The following is a 23056-nucleotide window of genomic DNA, read 5'->3' as shown; positions in this document are numbered from 1 at the left end:
ACAGAAAAGAAGTCAGATGTCGCCGCAGCGTACAGCATCCAAAGAAGCATGCTGAGTATGATATTGAAAAATAAGGCCAACGTTTGGGCTAAGGCGGACAAGAGACCAGGTGCTACCGGTGCCCAACGAATACGCACGGCTGCATATGAAGACGTGGAGGCTGCAGTGTATAAGTGGTTCATTGATGTAAGGTCGTGAAACATCCCTATTTCTGGCCCCATAATTGAGCAACAGCCCGAGAACAAGTTTAGGACCGCACAAAGAGCGATGGAACGAAAAATGTTAGGCCTAATAGTAAGAGACGGGAAGAGAGCAGTGTGGATCAGAGAGCAAACGGGGATAATCAATATTCTAGGAGACATGAAAAGAGAAAGAAATGAAGCTGGGCAGGCCATGTAATGCGTAGGGTAGATAACCGGTGGACAATTAGAGTTATAAAATGGGTGCCAAGAGAAGGGAAGCGCAGTCGAGGATGGCAGAAAACTAGGTAGGGTGAAGTTAGGAAATTTGCAGGCGCAAGACGGGGGTAATTCGAGATTGCAGGGAGAGGCCTTCGTCCTGCAGTGGACATAAAATATAGGCTGATGATGACGCTTTCATTCTGAACAGACCCGACTTCAAAGGCGGCTCAGGTTGGCTGCAGCGTTTCAAAGAGTGTCACAGCATTGTCGGCCTGGCTGTCACCAGTGAAAGCTGCGCGGTGGACGTCAGCAGCGTGCACAAGTGGATTGAAGAGAATTGGAGCGACATCAGGTCAAGGTACCATCCCCGTGATATATTTAATGCCGATTGGGCTGGCATTGGCGATGGGGCTGCTTTGTTCTGGCAAATGCTGCCGAACAAAATGCTGGTGTGTCGCGATGACAAGTCCCATGGCGGGAAAGTTAACAAAGCCCGAATATCGATGTTGCTCACCATCAACGTCGATTGATTGACTACCGTATTTACACGATTGTAAGTCGACTCGAATGTAGGTCGACCCCCCCAAAATTGCATGTCTCAAAAAGAAATTGGGGGGGGGGGGGAACCACGCGAGTGCATTTCACACAAGGGAAATTTATTGATGGGGTTGCTAAGACTACTCATCGTCACTAGAGTTGACCTCACTGGTACTGCTGCCGTCACAGCTGCTGCGGTCCCACAGCACGTCGTCATCAAAAGTGAGTCCACACTTCGCGAACGACCGCACCACGACATCGCGCGGTACAGCCCCCCACGCAGAGAGGACCCACCCGCACACAGTAGCCAGAGAGGCCAAATTTTCTCGCGCTCAAGCCGCCACTGCCGCACCACACGTTCACTGACTCCAGACTTGCGCCCCGCTGCGCAGTTGTTAGTTTCCTCAACATGGAGGATAGCAGCCCGTTTGAACGCTGCTGAGAACGAGCGCCGAAAGTTCTTGGCACTCATGACAGGCGCGACAATTCAGCACAACAGCAGAAGTGACAGATGCGCGCGGCCGTCGAAAACAATCGTATCTCAAAGAAAAGCTCTTATGCCAACTACCAATACCCCTCTAACGGCGGCTCTTCCGCCAGCTACCAATACCCCCCAAACGGCGGCTCATCCGCCATCTACCAATACCCCCTAAACGGCGGCTCTTCCATGATCGATGCTCCCACAAGAGCCGTGCACTCGTGGTGCGCGCAATCAAAATGTATGCAATACAGTAAATTATTACGCTGCGCTTCTACCGTAACCATAAAAACGTAGGTGCAAAGTTGTAACCACGCCGTAGCGCCCCTGATTTCTCGTTTCTCTTGCCGTTACTAGCGGTACACGGTTCGGTTTCGATTCTAAGTCGACCCCCCAACATTGGATTGCCAAATTTGAAAAAATGGGTCGACCTACAATCGTGTAAATACAAGCTTCGACAACTCGTGATCGGAAAGAGCAAATCACCACAGTGCCTAAAGAATGCACTTCCTGTTCCGGTGATCTACAGGTCCAAGGGGAAAGCTTCGATGAGAAGCAAACTTTTTGGCAACTGGCTCAAGTCCTGGGACGATGACCTGGTAAGCTAAGGCAGAAAAATCTGCTTACTCGTCGATAATTGCTCTGCGCACCATTGTAAGGTAAGCGTCAGCAACACCGAGCTTCGTTTCCTGCCGCCGAACACAATGTCAGTGCTGCAACCTTTAGACCAAGGTGTCATTTGTGCACTGAAGGCAGGTTATAGAAAGCGCCTTGTGCAATGGCTTTTAAAACCTCTGCACTGGATGGGAGTTGAAAATTGACCTCTGGGTGCAATAACAATGTTGAATGCATCGTGGAATGACGTAAAAAAAAAGGAACAATTCAGAATCGCTTCAGTCATTGTGGACTCTGTGTTTCCGGCGAGCCTGGCACAATCATCTGAAAATTGCGATGAACCACTCGAGGAACTTGATTTGTTTAGCCAGCTGTCTGAGTTCCCGGGAGGGTGCGGTTTGTGATGGGACTGCAGCAACAGACTTCATCTCCGTCGACGACCATGTTGCGACTACCGGAGCGGTCACTGACGAAGACATTGTTGCCGATCTGGCTAGGGATCTCGCCGGCGACAGTAACAGCGAGGACCCAATGAGTTCCGACCCGCGCATGTGTTTTGATGCACTTCATGCACTGAGCGTTGTTCACCACCACTGCGCGTTCACAGAAGTCTGTGGGCTCAGCTTTTGCAAGTCACTCGACAACGTTGAAAAGTGTATGCTGAACAATGCTTTGAAAATGAAAAAGCAGAAGAATATCGGCGACTATTTCTCGCGCTAATATACCCGCGGTACATGTATTTAGAAAGAAAAGAACACTTTTTTAATGAGGTGCGTTTTGTACATAGCCAAATTCTTTGTTCTATACTGAATTAATTACTCGATATATCGAACTAATTCCAGCTTTTTGCGAGTTTGATACATGCGGGTTTGACTTGAAGCTAAACATTTCGACAGAATTGCCTGTCTGGTTGGGAAAATTGGTTAAGACTTAGATATTGACACCAACTAAATAAGGGAATTTATTAGCCCGACGTTTCGGAGTCAATTCGGCTCCTTCTTCAGGGGGTATTTTTCGGAGGTGGCGGTGTGCCGCTTTTAAAATGTCCATCGTAAGAAAGGAGAGGAAGGGGGAGAGACCGTAAAGTGGGGAGACACTTGACAGGGCACCTGTTCTTGACTATATTTAGCGTTTCTGCATTTCGCCTCCATTCAAATGCCGCCATGGCTTTTTGTGCAACTCGATAATCGTGACATACATAGAGCTCGAAAATACGAACAGGCTTCAAAAACCGCAATAGGCTCAAAGGGCCCGCCGCGCTCACCTCGCCACCGTGGGTCTCCTGGGTGTCCGGCTGGTGCCACTCGCGGTGGAGTCGGGTGCGCAGGGCCACATCTGCCTGCTGGAACGCCGCCTCTTCGGCTTCCCACTCCGAGAGCAGGGCTCGCAGCTGCTCCAATAGCAGCCGCTCGGCGCCCTCTTCTGCCTTTTCTGCCTCGGCTACTCCCTGCCGAGTAGGACATTCGCATACGCGGCTTAGTGGCGTGGCCACTGACGAGAACGAGCGGTACCAGCAAACGGCAAGCAATAGGGGGTTATGGCATAGAAGTGACACGCATTCAGTCTTATTTTAAAAGAAAATTTGTCTCTTTGGCTCTTTTCCTCGTTTTCATCGCCAGTGGTTGGGGGTCGGTTTTTGACGACTGACACAAAGATGCCAATGCAAAGGATGCGTGTGCTCGGGGTATTGAGTTGCGGGGTGCCCTGTCGATGAACTGCTGAATGCCAACTAATATAGTTGAGACGTGTGTGCTGTCCACTTATACCAACACTACCGATCTGCTGGTTAACTGCGCTGTTCTGCACGGTAGTACGCAATGAAACAACGAACGCTACCTAAACATCTTCACTGCAACAAATATATACAAATATAAGCATTCGGGTGTTTTCCTGCATTGACAATCATTGTCGACAGTTTCTGCACCCATTTTTAATCAAACAACCTTTAACCTTATTAACTACGAAGCCAAAGCTGTATTCGTCCTAGCTGTTTCTACCAATATGTGCCTCGTCCAGGCTACAACTTCTGCTTCGCTTGGCACAGACGAGCCACAATTGTAAACTCCATTCACGTTGCGCAATTAGAGTTTGAGAAGCTGAATTTATTCCTGGATGCATTTGATAACCTTTCATTATAATCTGCTGAAATAATTACGTTCAAACTGTTCACGTGTGCTGAGGGAAAGTCTCTTTCACAACAGACGTCTTTCATTAATACTACTTCGTGTGAATAGAGGACATAAATCACACATGTTATATCTTTATCGAATCGGGATATAATGTGTAATAATTTGCTGGACTAAAGAACAAAAAAAGTAAATTTTATGCGCTTTTTTAGGAAAGAACTTGGGAGGTTAAAGGAGTAGTGAGAGATAGTGTATTTGTTTGAAGTTGTTGTAGAAACTCTACCACACCGTGGCAGCAAAACAAATTCAAACTACACACTGATACGCACAATAAATGCCCAAACTCAGCAGTAGGAGGCGGGATGAGCATACGTGCAACTCGTTCACAGTGAACAAAAGAAGTTGTGCTTCTGCGTTTCAAGAGAAACTACAGTGTCGACGAACAAGATTCACCCCTGGTGAAATTCACCCTCGCATGATGATCGCACTCTGAACTTGCTGCCGTGAATTAGGAGACACGCGGTACGATTCGGCGTCTGATATGGCGTCCAGTGGGTATGATTGTGTCGGACGCCGTATTGGACGCTGAATTGAACCGTGTGTCTCCTACATTTATTGTGATAGCAATTATATGGACACTCCAGGCGCATTTTTGCCATCGGCGCCGACGACCGCAGCTCAATGTCCCGCGTTCAAGGAAGGAAAGCTGGGAGGAAACGTGCCGTATTCCGTCGCGCACATGGCGCCGAGGGGAGAGGGGCGGTGCAGGATCTGCGCATTAGGCGGCCGCGCGCGTCCTATCTTGAAAGCGATCTCTGTGGGGGGCTGAGTCTAGGTGCGACGGAGGCTTACAACTTTGTGCGTGCTCCGTTCTCGTCGCTCAGTTTGCGTTGAAGCGATACACAGCACGAAGGTCACTTCACTTGCTGTTGCTGCCGTGCTTCCTCACGCCAGTGTTTTGACAACGAGTGCCCGTGGTCATCGAGTGTGATGTGTTCATGTTTGCCTGTACGCACTGACACCATGCTCGTTAATCTACACAGCGAATGTTTGCAAGTTTATACGGCCGATAAAACTACTATCCTACCTTCGTATAGCTGTTTACGCAATTGCTATCGCAATCGATGGTTTTCCTTTTGGGTGAAATTGCGACGTTTTAGAGGTGGGCTCGGAAAAAAAATCACTCCAAATTTTACCCCGTATAATCACTTCAACTTTGCATATATTTTTCGGGGAAAAAAAGTGCGTTCATTATGCGACTAAATACGGTACTTTATTGCCAACACCAGATAATAGTTGCGGCGCATCCGATTACACAAAGCTGCTTCTTACGAAGTTCATACTCGCACGCAGCCGCTGACTAGAGCTATCAGCACAAAGCATAATTACCAAAACAAAAATAAGCAGCCATTCAGCCAAAAGAACTGCTGTTTTAGTAAAGCAACCACTCTCGAAGCCACCGATAACTATGATCTTCGTGTCCAGCTTCAGTGCACTGTGTGGGACATTTCTCTGCTTCCATAAGAAATACTAAGCAAACTCACAGCTCACCTACGACACAAGGAAACCTCAGCAGGCAAGACCACAGTAGAGCCACAACAGAGAACATCACCAGACTAACTCTGGCACCAACACAAACTAGCATAAGCCACCCTGACGAAAACGTGGCCAAATGGTGAGAAAACACAAAAAGGAAAGGCCCAAACAGTGATGCTTATCACAATGTCACTGAGATTGGCCAGTCAATTTCGTTTTCTGTAGTATTTCCAGTTCAGTTTACCCAGAGTTTGAAAAAATGTGGATCTGTATAACAAACTTTTTTTTTTTTGATTGCCCTAACACAAAACCAGGTAAACATGAGGCTGTTGTTCCGTTTAAATGGCAAATTTCAATTAACCGAATTACAGTTACCAAGATTCTATTGCACAGTAGATTATTTGGGGAGCTCTAAGGTATGCTAATATTTTCTTTGTGGTTTCGAGATCAAAAATGCCATGTCAGTACTCCTTTCAAAAAGTAGACATCGCATCGCCTGTACGCCAAACATACCTTTCTGGTAGCTGGCCTCTTGTCTTCAGTTTTGCTGCTGCTGCTGGTGCTGCTCTCCGAAAGGGAGGTGATGAGGGCACGCAAGTCGGCCACACTGGTCGCCACAGTTTCGAAATCAGGTGGTGGTTTCTCTTCCTTCACTTCATCTGCTTCAACCTTTGATGTCGGGGTTGCCTCCGTTGACGCTGGTTCTGCCTCCGCGGGTGGCGGTGCCACCTCCGTGGACTCTGGCTTGACCTCTGCAGGCTCGGCCTCTGCAGGCTTCGCCTCTGCGTCTGTTTCGGCCGTCTTCTCTTCTTCCTCCTCACACTCTTCCTTCGCTGCCGCTGCCGCAGATTTTCCCTGCAGTGAATAACATAACTTTTGGAAACTCAATCCTGGCATTAACTCCTAACTCCTAAGGCAACCCGCCCATCTCCAGATGAGATGGGCGGGTTGCCTCCCGCCCATCTCATCACGATCCTTTCCGCATATATTGGACTGCGTCAAGACTCTCGATTTCATGGTTGCAGCATATCTATGCAAGAGGACGGTAATGTCAAGGCAGCCCAAAATGCCTCTACATCAACGTTTTTGCCATTTAATTCCTATATAAACCTGACAGGAGCAGATTGTTCAAGTCAAAAGCCGAAGCGCTCACCTTTCTGTGCCTGGAGGATCTCCTGGAACTACTCCGCTGTTGCCGGCCTTTCTTCTTGGACTGCGAACAAGGAAGCCACAGATCAGACACTCTGCACGGGCAGCGGGCTCGCGAGGGCTCACTTTGCAGCAGAAAGTTAATTGGAGTGGATAGCAAGCCCATACTGTATACTGTGTCACACAACACATATATTGAGGTTCCTGAATAACAAGACACTGAGGTACCACTGTAGTGATCTTATTGGACTTGGTAGGTCAAGAAGCTTCTTGAAGTTGCTTTGCATTTCTCTGTGCTTCCTGTCACAATTTTAAGATGCCTTAATTTGCGTAGTAACGACCCCAGTCACAGCGCATCCTCAAGCCAAAAAATAAAAAAAATAAGCTGCACTGATTAGCTGCATGTGTGTGTGTTGTACCCTCGAGGACGCCGTGCAGCCTTCTCGTTTCCCCCAGCTCATCTAGAGTGCCGCTCCATGGTTTGTTCCACTCATGGTAACCAAACTGAGCAGAGCACCAGGTTGCTATAAGCGGGACGGCTCTCTCAAAGACTTCTTGCAAGACAATCTGGGCGTTGAGAAATTGTTCGTAGCAGCCAACAGTTTGCTCTAGATGGGATCGTTACATGTCGGCTCAACTGTACAAGTAAACCAAAGAGCAGCGCAGGCAGGTCCAGATACAACGAACATCCGGCCACGTACCTTATGCGAGATTTTGGGCGTCGGTTGCGGTGGAGGGCTGGGCTCCCTTTCCGGCGTCGAAGGCAGCTGGGGTAGCTGCATGCGGCACAACCTGGGCTCTGCCAGGCACGGGAAGTGCAGGTAGCGACGCCCGACCCGGTCCTCACCCAGGCACGCCTCGCGCAGGCTGTCGGCTTCCTGCTCTGCCATCCACTCTTGGACACGCCGGTGCTGGCCCTGCACCGCCACACGGGTTCACTCATCTAGGACGCATGGAATGCACTCGGGCCACAGTTTCGTGCAAGTCGTTGGATGCACATCGAGCAATGCAGTTGTTCAGCTAACAGAAAGATGGCTGGTGGTAGAGTGTCTGGTGTGATGTACTGTTGAATTGTGCACTGCTAAATGTTTGATTGCCCGGCTAAGAAAGATTAGTTTGCCCTTGCTCAACAAGCATCACATCCTGTAGCAATAAGGCAGTTTCAAGCTGCTGCAAGTGCAAAGTAGTGAAGGAACTAAGTAATGTTATTCCAAATGACTGACTGACTGATTCATTGGGTTTAATGTTCCAAAGCAACACTGAATGTTGGGATATGTCATAGTGGAGCGCTCCAAATTAATTTTGACCACCTCGGGATCTTAACGTGAACCTGAATCCAAGTACACAAGCGTTCTTGCATTCCACCTCCATTAGTACACTGCTAAGGGTACAAAAGCAAAATGCATCTATAGGAAGTACTGCTAGACGTAAAACATTGCGGCTACGATAGTGACAAAAAAAATAAAGAAGAAAAAGTAGGGCACAGCACAGCCACCAGACAAAATTTGGCGCTGTATCACCATCTCAAGTCATTAGTGACCTATGGAGCTTTGCATACAATCAAACACAATGACAGTAGCCTTCCTTTCAATTGTGCATGCTTCATGTGACATCTGTTCCTGAACAGCTAACTGTTCTTATACTTAGTACTAGTACGGCAGTGGATAAGACCCCTGCATTGCAGCTGGGAAATCTAGACTTTTTCCGTGCTTTTGGAGGCACAGTTTGTACTAGGTTGCTTTTATCAAAAGCTTACAATAGCTGCATGCAGTTATTCATGAGGATTATTTTTCTTGTTCCTTTTGTAAGGATTAAGTCAAACTAGTCAGACGAACGTGGACGAAGCGTCACAAAAGAGAGCCTCGTGTGGAGTGCGATAGATGCCAATTTCTTCCTCCCACCATCTAGCGGGCTTCAGCCGAACTGGTTTGCCTTATTCAGTGTCCCTAAACTTTGAGCTGTCAATGAACCTTTTCCGTGTCGCACAAATTGCCGAAAAGTTTATCCAAATTTCCCAGGATATTTCTGAAACATGATTTCATGACTTCTATACTCGTCATCAGCCAACCAAGAGAACAGGCTGGCTTCAGGAAGGGATATTCTACGATGGCTCTTATCCACGTCATCAATCAGGTAATCGAGAAATCTGCGGAGTACAATCAGCATCTCTATATGGCTTTCATTGATTATGAAAAGGCATTTGATTCAGTAGAGATACCAGCAGTTATAGAGGCATTGCATAATCAAGAAGTACAGGAGGCATATGTGAATATCTTGGCAAATATCTACAAGAATTCCACAGCTTACGAGTAGTAAAGTTCTATTCGAACACTGCCCCCAAAGGCTCAAATCGGTACAGGCACGTCCAAGACGGCTCCGAAGGCCTGACAGTACACTTATTAGGCGTATCGGTATTCATACTCTGACAGGAGATGGCGGGTGCATGCGCGTATAATTAAAGAATACATACCATATTTATTCGATTATAAGGCAGTCACGATTATAAGGTAAGGGTGCAATTTCGGGGACCCAAGAAAAAAAACTCAAGTATGCACACTAATATAAGGCGACATAGAGTAACCGACGGATTATTCAGACTCGGCAGGGATTGCCTGAAATGCTGAATTAGTAACACAGCCAGAACGCAAAATGGCAACCATGAAATAGGGGTGGGAGGCTTCACCCCGGGGAGTGCAAGTTATCTGCAAATTTTGCCTTTAGGTGTGGCTACACGGCGTAAAGCCACACTGTAAGGAGAAATTCACAATGCTGTGAAGCCACATCTAAAGGCAAAATTTGTGTATAAAACGGGGGGTGACTAAGACAAAGGATTCTGGGGAAAAACCTCACCTTATATTCGAATAAATATGGTACTGTGTACCGCGACAGAGGCCCCTTTCCTCTCTTGATATGCTTCACCGCACCACATTGCATATGCTTGACCGCGTAACACCGCCGCAATGCGGCAAAGCTGATCTCCGGGAAACGGCATTATGTCACGCTTGGTTGGCCTTACCAAACTTTCCACACTTCAAAGCCATCAGCGATGATGGCAAAGGAGGAGTCAACGCCATTGCTGACAGCATCTAATCCTTTCAATGAAAAACACAGCACCGAACAGCAGTAAGCTTGGTAGTGAACGTCGAATCAACTACGCTTAGCATTGCAAAAACGGCTATGGCTACTAGCGGATCGACATGCATGAGCGCTGGTTCAAAGCTGTGAGCTAATCAAATTGGAGGCTGTGGTGTCTTCAATTTGTTGCAATTTCAGACCTGCAATCATGGCAAAAAGTCTAGGAAATCGGACGGTGAAGTACTTCAGCATTTTAAATTTCTGATGTCCATGTACTTTGGCTCTATAGGGTAGGTGACGATGCCACGAAGGAGCCCGAATTATCGGGCACCCAAAAAGTCAGTCGTTAACTGTATTATTATTATTATTTGATTTGTAAACATATACACAGGAAAGAGAAAGCGAGAAGCAAGGCTGGCAACTGCCACCAGAAGGGGCACAACGCCTGCCTACTCTTCGGAAAGGACGAGAGAAACATAGAAGGAAAGATAGGAAGGAGGGGAGGAAGGAGGAAAGAAAGAGCGGGATGACAAATCTCAAAGAATAAAGTACAACGTACAGTATTCACAATGCCTGTCCAGTCACTCCGCAGTGCTTGGGAGTCAGTGGTCCACTTAGTTGGCTCCACGTTCCCAGTCATGTTATAATAGCCAATGTTGCTAGATCTATGTGGGCAACTTTTGCCAGGCTGCTGCTGCTGCTGCTCCATGCCCACACTTTCGCTCCCACATGACACGCAACAAAAAAATGTTGAGGTGATCTTAAACGCAACCCATAAACATTGACCAACTACTGGAAAAGTGGCGCCCTCTAAGCGACCCTGCCCCATTTCGGGGTCACTGGACTGGCATTGAGCAAATACAGAAAGCTGAGATCCGTGTTTGGCACGTTGTCCTTCGTATACCATGCATCCTTACCGATTTGCTGAGTTTTCCGTCATTCCAACTGCTATGGGTTAAGAAATATGTTTAGTCTATTATCAGAAAGTGTCCAGCCGAGACCGAACTGTCGGCATCGTGACCGGTCCCATTTCATATAGGCAGGTCAACCGCATGCGCCCTGGTGGTTCTGTAGATGCAGCGCCATCTATGGTCACAACACTAGACCAGACGTTTTCATCGCCATGCCGCTCAGTTAGCAATGCCCAACTTGGCACGGCTCGTCTTGGCGCGACGTTTTTCGCGGAAATGTGGTGAACGGGGTGTTCTTTTGCAAAGCTGTGGTGAAACTCGACAGTGCACGAACAAAAAACCAAAGTGAAGTGTGTGAGACACCAAAAATTACACATTTTTCCCTGTGGCGCCTAAAACACCTGCCCTGCATTGAAAGGGACTAGGAACTCCTTAATTACTTACTCATTAATAAACAAATTTTCCGCCCCACCTCATGCCCCGCAATACAGCAATGGGAGCAGAGAAAATGTGGAAGCTGACCAGCTTGTGGTCGCAGAGGGCCTTGAGCAGCCACACCCTCTGTAGCAGGCCCAGCTCGTGGAAGTCCTTGCTCTCCATGGGGTCCGTCTCGCCTGCACGACGACACGGGCCTTTCATTAACCCGCATTTAGGACGAAGCAACAATGGCAGCCAGGCAAAGCCATGCAGTTCCATTTCGACAGCATGAAATGACTACACGCAGGCCAGTCGGATATCGAGCAACTTCTCAGTTAACAAGGACAAAAACCTCGACTTACCCATGACGGAGAAAAACTGCTCCTCCAGACCGTGAGCCTCGAAAACCTGCAAGCACAATGGCCACCAATCAGTTGCCAGTCATGAGGAAAGAGCAGTGGAATAATTCGAACTCGCATAGTTCGAACTGATGATGGAACACGACAATGATCATCATGTCACTGGCTGTTCTCCCATCAATACAGCTCATCACACCTCTCAACACATCAGCCACATAAAAGCTGTTTACCCTCCCCATGCCGCTACCCCAGCCAATGACTGTAACAATCTGCCCACAGGAGACATCTTTCATTTCAACCCTGTTCACTTCAAAGCCACCACTGAGTCACTTTCTGATAACATCACTTGTGCTCTCACCTACCCCTTAAGTAAAACTGTTTCTACAGGGTTCTTAAAGTATGGTGAGCAAACAAGCTAAATAGTTCAGTGTGAGATAAAGGTCCTGTTTCTTCCCCAGAAATTTCCAACTACTCTCGCACTGCATGTACCAAACCCAACGTATGCCAGGAAACTTTTTATCTCATCTGTTCACCTCATTGTCTGCCATCCTCAGTAGTAGCACCTATTGCGTAACTCTAAGAAACCGTTGTTTAACTTTTGGTGCTTTTTATGTTGTCAGCATTCTCTTGATAATTCAAATCATGGGCTGTTTAAAACCCGCCTCATAAAAAATTGCGCGCTTGCCAATCAGCAAGAATTCTGTACATTTACAAGACGGCTCCAGCAGTACTGCTGATGTGGACCATTCTAACATTCATGTAGCAGGTTACTAGGCGGCTGCCTCTGTCGTGAATTTGACTGGCATTGGCAATCGTACATCACCAACTGCGGCTGGGTTGGTGACAAAGTATGGTCACAAATTACTAGGCCCTCACGTTCCTCTTTTCGTCGTCAGCCCCTCTTCTGTCAGCTACATCCAGATATCATTTGGGCTTACATTTATCACTTTCTTCCGGTGTGCTTTATCATTTATCCACAGCTCCCTCAACATCTCTGCTCAAGTCAGATGTGACAACTTGAGCCCGGTTAAGGACTATGCAACTTTTACAGGGGGCACCACAGCACAATGTCAAGTTGTAGCAATATGTGCTGGCCGGCACGAAAACAACAAATCTTGGAAGGAAACTGTCTATATGGCAAACTTGTGCCCTCTAAACCAAGGTACAACTTGGTAGCAGTGATAGCAACAGACACGGTCGCCAGTCGGTGCACTTAATGACGTGAAAATAATGCTGTCTCCAACTTATAAAGGCATCATAATCACTCTAGATCTGTTCTGAAGTTTAAACAATGATAGGACAAGCCTATGTTCCTACATGTGGCTACGAACAACCTGTTATTGCGAGTGCATCTCATGTGAAAACATAAATATGAGAACTCGTATCACACTTAAAGCGCATAATGTACGTAGCAAGATTTTGAAAGTAGGAAAGAATCCATCATACAGGATTAAGCAGAAAGCTTTTCCAGCCGGCTGCTACCCCTGATGCTAACCCATCTTGCCTTACAGCACTGTTAGGCACTGTACTGGCCGAAATGCTGAACTGAGGATAAGTAACACCTTGGACGATATTTCCTTTCTTTTTCAATGCTGACTGCTAATTTGAAACATTTACTGCTCCTATCAGCAAACAGTCCCCTGATGCATCAATTTATTGAGAATGAGCACCACGTGCAGCTTTATTAAATACAAGAGCCCATCAGTCTGAGGTGCTCACCTTGAGGAAGTTACGCTGACTTCCCAGATAAGTGCGGTACCAGTTCTGGAGCCGACTCCTAAGCCGCTCATTCCACACTCGGTACGGCATGGGGTGCTGTAACAGGGTCCTGCAAGAACCAAGAGCAACATCTCAGGTTCAGCACTGAACGACCTGTTGGTTAAAATCTTAAGGAAACAAAAGGTTAGCAAGTGCAAACGTACAAGACAAAGACTCAGGCAGCAGGAAGGTAACAGCACAACACCCAAACCTCCGCCCAAATAGGTGGACTTCTCATAAAATGGCACGTTTGCATATTAATTTTGTCTCCTGCAAGTGGTAAGGATGCATGCGCCCCCAAGTATCTCCAGAGTGGCCGTGCGTGGTTATGATGCGATCGTTACGCATTCGCTGGGAAGAAAGTTGTGGGGAGAGGGCACTCTCACCACTACCACTGGCTCTTGCACCTCGTCGTTATGCCATGGCGAGGCGCCCGTTCCCTGCTTCCCCTTTCTTGGAGACTCCCTCTCCACAGCTGTTCCCTTGATGCGACATTGTATTTCGGCTGAATAAAATGTATGAAACAAGTGTCCAAGGCCGTCAAACTATAAATGGCAACCGCGTGCATTGGGTGCCACAAAATTGGAGCACTGACTTGGGCCTCTGCTGTGGTGCGACCAGCAGGCAGGTCATGAGCAGCGCCAGTAAGGAACTCTTCTGGGGCATCAGCAACGAGCGCTCCACCTCGGCAATCGACACGTCGGGCAGCTGCAGGGGCTCCTGGGACAGCCGCAGGAATTGGCACAGCTGCGGCACCTGCAATGCGTGTTGTCATGGAAATAATTATTATTCATGGTAACAGACATCACCTTCCAATCTTAAAGTCAAGCCTCGATTTAACAAAGTCCCATCTGACTAAAAATTCTGCACGCTTTATCCAATGTTCATCTTTAAAAAAAAAAGTATGCACCAAAATTTGGGTTACATTTAGTACAAGCATCTAACAGGTTCACATCGTAGACAGCAAAGAAGTGTCATGCCACAGGCTGCACATGCTGTGGGCTGCATTGAGGTGATGACGGGTGACTGGCATGACAATCACTGCTGATGGCAAAGCGTCACCACAATGCCAGCACAACAATGATGCAACAAGAACATAGCGATCACACGGTCCATAGCAAAGGGTGAGAACGTGTGCATCGGGAAGAGGCAGTGCGGGTGAGGATATTTTTGGTTATGGCAGGACAGAAAGGCACAGAATGAGACACTGGCAGCTGTCCAATACAAAATCAACACGAACCAATCTACATATAAGCCCCTGCAACAGAACCACGAACGCCAACATACAGTAGCACAGAAAGCACAGCACGCGGCTGTGCGTGACTGGGGCATTGGAAGTTGTTTCCAGTCACGGGTAATTTGATAGGCACATTGTTCGACTTGTTGTCAATAGATGGGCTCCTTATGCACCAATGGAATGTCAAACGCCAAATTTTTTAAAGAGTATATTGTCACAGTTATATTTGCATTGTTCTCGCTTTTAGTTCCCATGTACTGAATGCGTTCAAAAGAAAATGAATCACACTCACTGAGCCTTGCCCTTTTACTTTCATTACAGCAGAAAATGTGCAATGGAATAAAACATAGCCAATCAAATCCTAAAATTTACTTTGATGCGTTCGACAGTTCGTTGCATAAGCGTCCATTAGACTCGGTTGTACTGCGCCCACCGAACTGTGCATCCTCTCACCTCCCAGCAGTGGGACAGTTCGGCCAGTCCCGAGCCGAAGGTGGTGCTCTCCCAGTCGATGATGGCCTGCTGGGCCACCTCCTTCTCGACGCGCCGTTCCTCGCGCTGCTTCAGACGCTCCTCTCGCGCCTGCGCCGCCTTCTCCGCCTTCACCAGCTGCAGCAGTGCCGAACTATCGCCACCCGTGGGCAGCTGGCTCGTGAGCCGGGCACGGCGGCCAGCTGCAAGGTAACGCAGCATTTAAATATTGAATATCAGGACTTTCCATGCCAAAACCATGATCTGATTACCACGCATTCCACAGTGAGGGACTCTGGATTGACCCCCTGGGGCTCTTTAATGTGCGCCTAAGCCTAACTACACGACTGTTCTTGCATTTAGGCCGCATCGAAACGTTACCAGGACCGGACACGCGACCTCAAGCTCCGCAGTGCAAAACCATAGTTACAAGTTACTGTGGCGGGTTTTAGGGCAACACAAGCTGGAACCACCTCCAATACCAACACCCATTCCTGGTCGGCCAGGCGTGGTGGAACATTGCACTGTAATGCAAGACTGACGACAGGACGTGATGAACTGAGACGTATGGCAGAAAGTGAGCGCGGACTTGTTTAGCTCTTTCTGTGCCACGCTTTTTTTTTCTTCTAAAAATTAAAACATTGTGCTTAGTTTTCCCACTATTAGTAAGCCTAACGTCTTCCTCGACAGCACTATTTAGGAACTGAGCTAGAAGAGCTTGTGGAAGAAAGAACAATGATACTGTACTAGTGTGAGCTATTCAGTTATAACAAAGCAATGTTGCAAATTAAAAATAAATGTACACGTTACATTCAATATATATGCATACAGTAAGTAAGTGTTTAATTTTGTAGTGATAATTTTTTTTAAATATGGAGATGTCTTCTTGACATTAATTAGGAATGTTTGGCATTAACAGCAGCAGAATTAGGTGCGAATCTTCATGCCACCGAATTTAGCAAGATACACGAGACGCCAAGAAACGCGCGTAATCTCAACAGATTCCTTATCGACTTACATCTAGATAATATCAGTGAAGGCCGACCACACATGTTATAGATAGGCCATACTGGAAGGACTGAACTGGTCTGCAGAATGAAAATATGAAATGGTATTGCAGTGGCAGAGTAGGCAACAAATTAATGCACTCATTGGCAAAGAGAGGCCCATAATAATGCAAGGTATCGCCTTTATTTATAATCATCAAAAGATACACGATGCATCCTTCAAATGCTGTGTATGTCCACTCGGGTCACAGAAAGCACCAAGGAATTGACCCGTTTTAGAAGTGAACTCCATTCTTAAGTACCCTTTAGATCCATAGCTTTTTCAAGGAGTACTGAAACACTAATGCACAGACTGTGCCTTCAACTGTGCCTTAGTACAGCGATAAAACATTTCCAGTACTAAGCCAAACGTGAGTGATCCCTAGCTTGCTCCTGTGACTGTATGACTGTATGGTTTACCACCTGCGGCTTGAATGGGCCAGACACGCTGTGCACAGGCAGCTGCTACGGCAAGAATTTTGTGCAACTGATCCGCATCGGCCAGTTTCAATCATCAAACTGCCAAATTAATGCCAGTGCGCCAAAGCTCATTGTAGCCATTTAATGAATAGTTCATTACAATACTTATTAGCAAGAAAACAAAAAGAGAGAAATCTTTGTCTCGCTACAGCTAGCTCTGCATATGAACTTGCATTTCTGGCTTCATTTGATAAATACAGTAAAAGGTAAATTAAAGTATGAGCAACCTAATTATTGAAGGCTTGGCGCCTCCCTCAGCGTCGACGCTGACCGATGCCGGATGATGAAACGCCGGGAAAACGCTGAATGTGGTCGGGCCTTAAGGGGTAACTGTGCCCTGTGCAGAACCTCGCCCACTTACGGAACCATTTGGTCTGGCTTAACCTGACGATAAACGTGCAATTGCAAGAGCCATGGAAAACCAGCCTGCACTACATCTCTTGTAATCGACATGCCCTCCTCCAAAAGTGTGCGTCTTCAATTGTTTGGTCTGTCAGGAAAAGGAGGAAAAGCATGTTCAGAACTTCAATGAAAGCAATTGTTTTTCTTTTCTTGTTCAGCTCTCCAATAGTTTAATAACCTCACGGGATCGTTGACTGGCACGACGATCTGTGCTGTGCCACGGAGTGTGCCTGCAAAAGTAGCGAGTGTAGGAGCATGCATGCAGAGCGTCCGAGTGTCCGAGCATCGTCTGCTAGGCTATTCCAGTGAACCCGGCATAGCCCTTGGTGTTCGTCAGCACAACAGTCATTTGCGAACCGCTTATTGTTAACTATTATGCATGGAGGTGCGCATGGTGCTGCTTGCATTGGAAGCGGATAAGCAGTAAGGGCTTATGTAGCGCTTCACCGGAAAGCCTAGCACACGACGCTCGGACAGGACTGTGCTCTGCGTGCATGCAAGTGCAGTCGCTGCTTTCGGAGGTGTGCTCCACAACACTGCACTGACCATCGTGCCGATCGATGCTCCCTGTGAGGTTACTAACCTCTCGGAGAGCTGTACACAGTAGAAACCTTTCTCTAAAGCCCCTGTCCTACAATTAAGCGATTTCACTGTAGGAACTCTTGCTGGCTCTTTAAGAGGCAGGCTACAGTAGTGGAAGATACACAATGCCTGACAATAGAATTAAATTGTGTGGTTTGACACCATGAAGCTGCACAGCAGGCTATGAGGGACCCCACAGCGGAAATCTCTAGATTAATTTTGACTACCTGGAATTCTAACGCACAAGCAAAGCATGGTACAGGTGCATTTTCGCATTCCGCACCCATCAAAATGCAGCCAACACAGCTGGCAATCAAACCTACAGCCTCATGGTCACCAGCAGAGTGCCATAACCACTGAGTCATTGCGCAATGTTAAACTGCTTGAAAAGGTTATTTCTTAGTTATGAAGTGATATAAGTACAACAGTGCCAAATACACAATATAAAGAACTCACAAGCACCAATTTATTTGCTACAACCAGCCTACATAAAAAACATTCAGCTGCTTCTTTCTGGGGTTTTACGTGCCAGAACCAGTTCTGATTATGAGGCACATCCTAGTGGGGGGCTCCGGATGAATTTTGACCACCTGGGGTTCTTTAACGCATAACGCATAAATCACATTCAGCATGTACATGTCAATCAAAAGTACACAATGATGGGTGGGTTGGTACGTATTCATGGTTGGTAAAGATACAAACATACGCTGAAAACCTCGTACAGCCATTTGCCGTCCCGTTGCGGAAAATCTGAATGCACCCTCCTACTCTATGATGTTGCCTTTTTTTTTTTCTTTTTTTTTTTTGACATTCTAATAAGGAGACCAGAGAAGTCATGGAACATGTCATATTGCCACTCACGATGGCATTTGTATCAGCCAGGCCTTTGTTACGCTCGGGCGCAAAGAAATCTAGTTTATCAATGCAGGTTGGATAATTTTCATATTCAGCAGTATGTTTTGTTGCCTTGTTTATTTAATTTTTTATCTCTCAGTTTCCACGTAGCTTGTGCAGCGCACACTCTGCTAAGATAACCCCCCCCCCCTTTCTTTTGTTTGTATATTTATTACAAGTTGCTTCAATAAGCTTCAGTTGATAGTGCAGTATTTAGCCCAAAATGCATGTCATTCACAACTGTGCGCTTGCAGTCTGTGTCCAAGAACTGATGTTTTGTGAACTGAAAAAAAGATGCCTATCAAATTTCTCTTAAGCACTTAATGTTGGTGTCCTAACTAAAGTGCGACAACCAAAATAGCTTGGTTTAAGAATAACACCTGACCTTAACTGGCGACCGCAGATTAGCATTACTTGCTGCGCATTATGGGTGTCTGTGGAGGACACCTGCAACACTCGCGAGATTGGTCCTTCGGTAAGCTGCGGTCTCCTTATGCTAAGGCCAACTTAGCCAAATTGGAAAATACTGACAGAAAGGCCTATTAAGGTTCACAAAGGAATGTTAACCAAGCAAATTCCTCAACACATTCAGAATTTTCAACACTTGCACTTCGAGCAAAACAAGCTGGCCTAAAATTCCTACATTAGGTAATGCGCAAATAGAGTCAAAATAGATGATTCAGCACACATGGCCTCTTCACCATGCATAGCACACCATAAACACAAACAAACTAAATCAGTTATCTTACAGCAGACATACGTTCCAATTCAAGAAAGGCAGGAGGTTAAATTCAAGGTCAACTGCGGAATGTCGCATGCTATGTTTCGAAAAGCAAGGTCAGTCCAAGCATTGAATTTCGCTAGCCTTGTCCTGTTCTGTATACGTGTATGCCACCCTATGCGTTGTTTTTAAAATTTTTCCATTGCACACTTATACTCAACACTTTTGTTGTCTTTCGCATTGTCTAATTCAAATACGTAAAAACAGATTTATCTCTTGTAATAACCACTTACCACCTAAGTGTAGATCCCCAATTATAGAAAAATTGGCATTACTTCTAAAGTTTCATTACATCATTCAATAACACCACAAGTCAAAGAAATAACGCCTATTTATTTACAATTTTAATTCAAGTTAACCGCTGCATTTCATTAACTATCTTTTTTTATTATTTTTGTGCTCGCAACTGTAATTTTAGATGCTTTTTTAACTGCTAAACAGCTATATTTTTGTCTAGTATTTGTCGCTATATTGTTTTGTTTTATTGTTTTACCATACAGTAGCCGGTTCCACCGGCAGTTTCTAACCTCGAGACCTCCTCCTGCATATGCTGCTATGTATAACTGTCGTTGCATTTACAATTAAGATTGATTGATACATCAAATTGCTGCTAAAATTCTTGTCACGTTAAATTACACAAAGGAAAAAAAAAACTAAACTCACCTCTCTGAGCACCCACATCACGATTTTCCAATGTGGTGGCCTCCAGTGAAGTCTTCTCCCGCAGCTCCCTGCAAATGACACAGAAAAGGCACTTAGTGTGTCATCCTCCAAGCTTGCGTGTCTAAGCGCAAAGTGTTGGTGTTTGTGACATTGGAATTGCCTTGTGGAAATTCCACACCACTTTCCACCTGCACAGAATAATAATTACCGTAAGGGTGAGCTGTGCTTTATCACAGCCCCTATACAAAACAAAAAGAAGTTGCGCAGATCCCTCGGTCCTCGGGAACTGCCAGCCAGTCGTGCTCTTAGGGTGTCGGACCATTTGGAGTCCACAAATGCAAAGGTCTACACACAGCGTGTCAGCCACGGTCCATAAAGCTGAGGGTTAGGCTCGAGTCATAGTTGTGAAGTTGCGACAAATACAACATTGTAAAAATGTGTAGTTGCAACAATACGCAGTTGCTGCACCTAAGCAAATTCTAGTTCCACGCACGATCAAAGTATAAAAGGGACTAAATGAACGAGATGGCCAGACGTCATCAGTAAACTCTTAATACTGCCTCAACTGCACTGAGTTAAAGAATTGATGCACGTTCTCAAAGATGCCAAAACTCTTACCACGTGCTTTTCCCCAATATAAGGATTACGGATACAAAGTTTGAAGGTTGGGAAACGTAAGAAATTTCAATCTGATATTAAAGTTGGTCTCGAAGTGCTAGACCTGTCACCACCGACATTATTGCGACATCATGACACAGAGCAAAATTTACTGACGTTTTGTGACACTAAGGCTAGGTATGCTGGTGTCACTCGTAAAAAAAAAGAAAAAGAATGCTGGGCACATTTTTTATGACTGCGTTTGGTTGTGGCAGCCACAGCAATCGTAGGAAAAGAGCAACACAGAGTTGCACAAGGTCACAATGCATGTCTTTTGGCACACAGAGCAACTCCTGGGCCCTGAAGGATGCTCTCCAAATGAATTTCGTTTTTCAAATTAATAGGTAGAATTGCAAAGAACACAACACTGGAGGAGCTAGTGCTGGTTCATGGTTTCAGGCAGCGCATACATAGAGGACAAAGAAAAAAAATCCCACAACATGAGCGCTTAAGTTCAACTATATTCTCACTTAGCCTTGCGCTGCAAGAGCTGTGTTTGCACGCTGGCTTTCAAAGAAGCTTCTGTGCTTTTACGGCCCAAAAATTAGGGGGCGTTTGAGCAGCTTGATGCCTACCACATAAAAAAAGAAAAGGAGGAATCACCTGTGTCAGCCAGTCATCAGTATTGCTTTTAGAAAGCACAAACACGTGGTTCGTGAAACGATGCAATTTCTAAGTAGTGTGTCATGGTTCGATGCCCCCCTGGTATGCGCATCTAAGTTCGCATATATTTTTTACACCAGTGTTAGCCTCATGGTATTTCTTTTTCCACTTTCTGTTGTGTTCTTGGCATGTGATAGCTGGTCTTACGTGTTTTCTGTTCATATTTAAACAAGTGTTTTTCATAATTAACTTGCAGTTGAAGTTCAGCCCTTGTCCCACGTGATTTCTTTCTCTGTCCGCGTCATTCGCGTTGCCTGTAACCATGAAGAACAAAGATGCCCTACAAACCGAACAACGCTGGAACCCAACTGGAGTTGCATGGCCTGAATATGTGGGTGGAAGAACGAGTTCAGAAGAGAGCAAGAAGCCAGTGACTACACTCTGTAATCGCTGACGTAATGTCGTACCTAGTAGATATCGGCCTTTCATGGAGTAAGGCCAGCTCTGATTACAGCGTTCAGCACAGAAGATGAGAGAGTAAGGTGCACTAAAGCATATTTTCTAAGTCGTAGAAACTGCACCACACATTTATTGCATGTAAGAGAACCACACCTGGAAAACATTAATGGTGGGAATCACATATTTTAATTGAACACTAAAGTCGTCTCGAAATGACAGACCTGGCATCAACATTATAGCAACATCGAGGCACAGAGCAAAACTTTCTAACATCGTGTATGGCAGTAAGGCTGGCTATGATGATGTTGCTCATAAAAGAAATAGACAAGAGTGCTGTGCACATTTCCTGTGGCTACACTCGCGTGTGGAATCCACTGCAATCACAGGAGGGGAGCAAGCTAATGTATTACGATGTCATGACACAGCAACCTCCTGTGTACTGAAAACGGAACAGATTCGTATTCACTAGTATTATAACAAATTAATTAAGTGGGAAGGGCAGGCCCTGGTCACGTGGTTTATTGTCTTTTGCCTTGCTTTGTAACCAATGAAACTCACAATAAACATTTATTATTGTTATCATTATTATTATTCAGGCCTGGTGCTCGCCAGCATTATTTCTAAGGTTCAGAGTGTTTGAACCTCCCTTTATTTAATGCAAAAAATATGGGGAGTCAAAATTGTCAATTCAGCACTATTTTAACACCCTGGTGCCATTGTGTCTACATTGTGCAAGCGGTGTCGCTCAGTGTGGAGGCTGTCACATGCGACAGCTTCCATTTCTTATCTTGAAATTTCCTGCCTGTTGATAGATTCACCTCTTCCAACTGCAGCTGCTGCCTTCCCATTCATAGTTTTGGACGGGACGTCATGTGACTGTAAAGCGCCATGTTCCTTCATAGAGCCAGCAAGACTGAGGTTAAATACCCACCAACACACCCGTGTGATGTGTATCTTTCTAGCTTTCTAGAACGGGGGAGCAAAAGGACAGTAAATCAAGCGACTGAGAAATGAAAATGTGAATAGGTACACCAAAGTTCACGTGGTGTTGTCCACCAGTTTCCAGTGTAACGCAGTAGATGATATATTTGACAGACAGAAAGATGTTCGAATATTCGTTTGTGCGAACATGATTCATTAAAGCACCAGTTTATGATTATGGAACTTTCAATAGACTGTTTCCACGAGTTTCACTGCATCACTGCTGCAGCAAAGCATGCTGGTAGTGATAAGATAAGAAGCAAGGACTGTGTTATGATAAGAAGAATATTCCAAAATTTTGTTGCAGCTGGTTTTTTAAGACTCTACTACCACTGATTCTCGGGTTGGGTGATTGATAGGGTTAAACACTCTAAAGCACTACAAAGAGGTGCTTCTTACCCCCCCCCCCCCCCACCCCCCCCCCCACAATCACCACTG

At 46.0% G+C, this 23056-nt stretch overlaps 1 protein-coding gene across 7 annotated transcripts in view; it reads right to left on the bottom strand.

Moving 5' to 3' along the window:
• LOC119432485 (uncharacterized) overlaps nt 1-23056 on the bottom strand; it is a 53534-nt gene that overhangs the window by 4073 nt on the left and 26405 nt on the right. The window contains exons 2-11 of one of the 7 annotated variants that reach the window (XM_049659001.1): nt 19919-19986; nt 15053-15273; nt 13958-14118; nt 13324-13432; nt 11608-11653; nt 11351-11442; nt 7544-7759; nt 6847-6906; nt 6207-6548; nt 3296-3478 (exon numbers count right to left, since the gene is read on the bottom strand). In XM_049659001.1, the coding sequence (XP_049514958.1) occupies nt 3296-3478; nt 6207-6548; nt 6847-6906; nt 7544-7759; nt 11351-11442; nt 11608-11653; nt 13324-13432; nt 13958-14118; nt 15053-15273; nt 19919-19986 (1498 nt within the window). The remainder of the gene's footprint in view (nt 1-3295; nt 3479-6206; nt 6549-6846; nt 6907-7543; nt 7760-11350; nt 11443-11607; nt 11654-13323; nt 13433-13957; nt 14119-15052; nt 15274-19918; nt 19987-23056) is intronic. The other 6 variants (XM_049658998.1, XM_049658997.1, XM_049658996.1 and 3 more) reach the window with 6 other exon arrangements.

Source organism: Dermacentor silvarum, chromosome 11 (assembly GCF_013339745.2).
Source record: "Dermacentor silvarum isolate Dsil-2018 chromosome 11, BIME_Dsil_1.4, whole genome shotgun sequence".
NCBI classification, from domain to species: Eukaryota; Metazoa; Arthropoda; class Arachnida; order Ixodida; family Ixodidae; genus Dermacentor; species Dermacentor silvarum.
This window is presented reverse-complemented; position numbering and strand designations above follow the sequence as displayed.